The sequence below is a fragment of the Cherax quadricarinatus genome, chromosome 19 (assembly GCF_038502225.1).
Source record: "Cherax quadricarinatus isolate ZL_2023a chromosome 19, ASM3850222v1, whole genome shotgun sequence".
NCBI lineage: Eukaryota > Metazoa > Arthropoda > Malacostraca > Decapoda > Parastacidae > Cherax > Cherax quadricarinatus.
The window spans coordinates 28,697,013-28,699,512 of record NC_091310.1 but is presented as its reverse complement, the minus strand read 5'-3'; the positions used below and the strand labels follow the sequence as shown (position 1 = coordinate 28,699,512).

Here is a 2,500-nt window from a genome sequence, read left to right as displayed (position 1 = left end):
GTGTGTGTGTGCTTTTGTGTGTGTGTGTGTGTGTGCTTTTGTGTGTGTGTGTGTGTGTGTGTGTGTGTGTGTGTGTGTGTGTGTGTGTGTGTGTGTGTTGTGTGTGTGTGTTTTGTGTGTGTGTGTTTTGTGTGTGTGTGTTTTGTGTGTGTGTGTTTTGTGTGTGTGTGTTTTGTGTGTGTGTGTGTGTGTGTGTGTGTGTGTGTGTGTGTGTGTGTGTGTGTGTCAGTGTACACGTATGAGTGTGAGAGGTGTGCGAGTGTGGAAACTGGGGTGTAGATTGCTAACCCTTTTTTCTGTCTAACTTGCCTCTGAACCGATATCTCGTAAATTCAACTGTTTGCTCGCCTCCCATTTTTACAGCCAATATTTATCCGATGGTTCAGGTGGTGGGCGAGCATGTGTGTGTATGTGTGTTGTATTTTTATTATTTTTTTTATAGCATGCCTTACCAATTTCTAGCGTCTCATTAGCCACACTTTTTAATCGGCCTGAGGAATTCATTATGGAAACAAAACATAACTGCAATTTTTCGAGGTTTAAACTCCTCTGGCTGACGATCTGACACGACCTATGGGCGTGAGGGAGCAAAACAAAAGTGGATCACAGGAGCTTAACTTTTTTATTTTCACGGGTCAGCTTATAAATTAAGTCTTCCAAAATATTCACACACGTGTAGCTGAAATAATACTTTGTAGGTCTGGTGGCTACGGAAAATCAATACCTTAGAGACACTGTCGGACAAGAGAACAGTCCTCATTCAGCGCAGTGCAAATGATTTTAATGGTTTCACAATCCTGTGAAATTAGATGATGGAAACATTTAAATATAACAAACGAGTGTGGATCCAGGAATTGTCCATGGTAGGTAGACTGTTTTGATGGGAGGATGGGGAAGGATAGGTCGCCGGAGGCACGAATTTTTTTTATGAATAGATGGCTTTCTTATGAAATGTAGTAGTGGCAGCAGCAGCGATGTAATGATTAATCGAAGTCAATGCACATCTAAAGGATTTACTTGCAAAGGGAAATACAAGTGGCCCAGGGAAGTCCATGGTGTCCCTGTCCCTTTCCTAGGACCCGCCTCTGGTAAAGAAATATCAGTACTTGGCCTAAAATGGCCTCGTAGGCTGTAAAGGTCATGTGGCTTGGCTTAATGATTCTTGTTCTCTGTCAACAGTGGTTTGTCGGTTTGCATAATCTTTTTATATAAAAAAATACTGCCGATGGAAGGGAAGTATGTTTTGATGTTAAACCATCGGCACGTTGACGAACATCTAGTTTGTAGACTGTTGAAAGTGAAGGATAGGTAATATAATCTTCAATAATTTTAGGAGACTAAGATAATTGCTAGTTATATTGCTACTTTCAAGACCTGTGATTTATTAATGGTGCAAGTCGGACAGGAACGTCGGCATAAGTGTGTTTCCTATGTGCGGGTTATTCATGTATTGTTCCAGTCATGGTATTGCGACTGTTCTTCAGGCTTCTCATGCACGTTTTGTGTGGAATGATAACTCAAGCAGGTTTTAGATTTTTGCGGAGAAAAAACGAACCCTGCTCCGTATTTTCCTACCAAAGAGTAAAAGTTCGATAATTAATTATAGAGGAATGAAAGCTGGAAAAAAAATGTTCTAAAATTCTGTAATGTAAACAGATTTTTCTACCTAAAATTCTGCAATCCAAACAGATCTTTCTACCTACTGTATCAACTACTGCTTAAATTTCACATTCATTGATTTGCAGAAGATCGTGTCGTTGATATTTACTTCGGCGCTTTGTAACCCTCTAGCTTCTGCGACCAACTTCTCGTGTCTGAGATACCTTTTGCATACGTACCTTGATATACGGGTATACCTCATCACTCCTTGTGCTAATATTTATCTTTTAGGCTTGCGATCTATACCTCAAAGCTTTCATTCTGTTATGAGGCTGGCGGTGGCGTCCTTATAGTTCTTGTTCTCATTATAGAATTTTTTTTAAATGTGACGGATCTCTTCGGAGTCTCTCTTTGCCGAGACCCACCTCGTCCTCAAACTTTAATGATACACTGAACGGCTATCAACTGGTGGGGAGGTTAGCGAGCTATAAAGCCCTCTTGGCCAGTACTTAAAGTTAAACGGATTTAATAAAATGCCATATATGCAAATTAAAAAGTTGTGATAACTCCGCAATGCAAGGGGTCACGAGTGCAAGTTTTTTTTTGGAGGGGGGGACCAAAAAAAACGAAGCAGTTAAGTAAAAAAGTAGGCCAAGTAGAAGTTTAATAAACGTTTAGAGTTGTAAATATGGGAGGGGAAATTTCCATGCATGTGAAGGCTGTACATCAGGGTCACTCCTTGGCACAAGGTCAGTGCCACTTACCACACTCCGATTCTAGTTCATTGACCCACTTAATGAGAGTTGCCTTCGGCGTGAAGTCTTTGGGAACTTTCGGAGTTCTGTCCTTGTATGAGGAAGACCTCTTCATTTCTTCACAATCTCTGAACACCTTGTCATAT

The 2,500-nt window shown here is 40.7% G+C and overlaps 1 protein-coding gene across 3 annotated transcripts in view; it reads right to left on the bottom strand.

Annotated features, from left to right (window-relative positions):
- The window catches only part of LOC128699751 (trichohyalin), a 164,410-nt gene that overhangs the window by 66,632 nt on the left and 95,278 nt on the right, over positions 1-2,500 (bottom strand). For all 3 annotated transcript variants that reach the window (XM_070086600.1, XM_070086601.1, XM_070086599.1), the window contains one exon: positions 2,364-2,500. This exon is cut by the window's right edge and continues 248 nt beyond it. In XM_070086600.1, coding sequence (XP_069942701.1) covers positions 2,364-2,500 — 137 coding nt within the window. The remainder of the gene's footprint in view (positions 1-2,363) is intronic.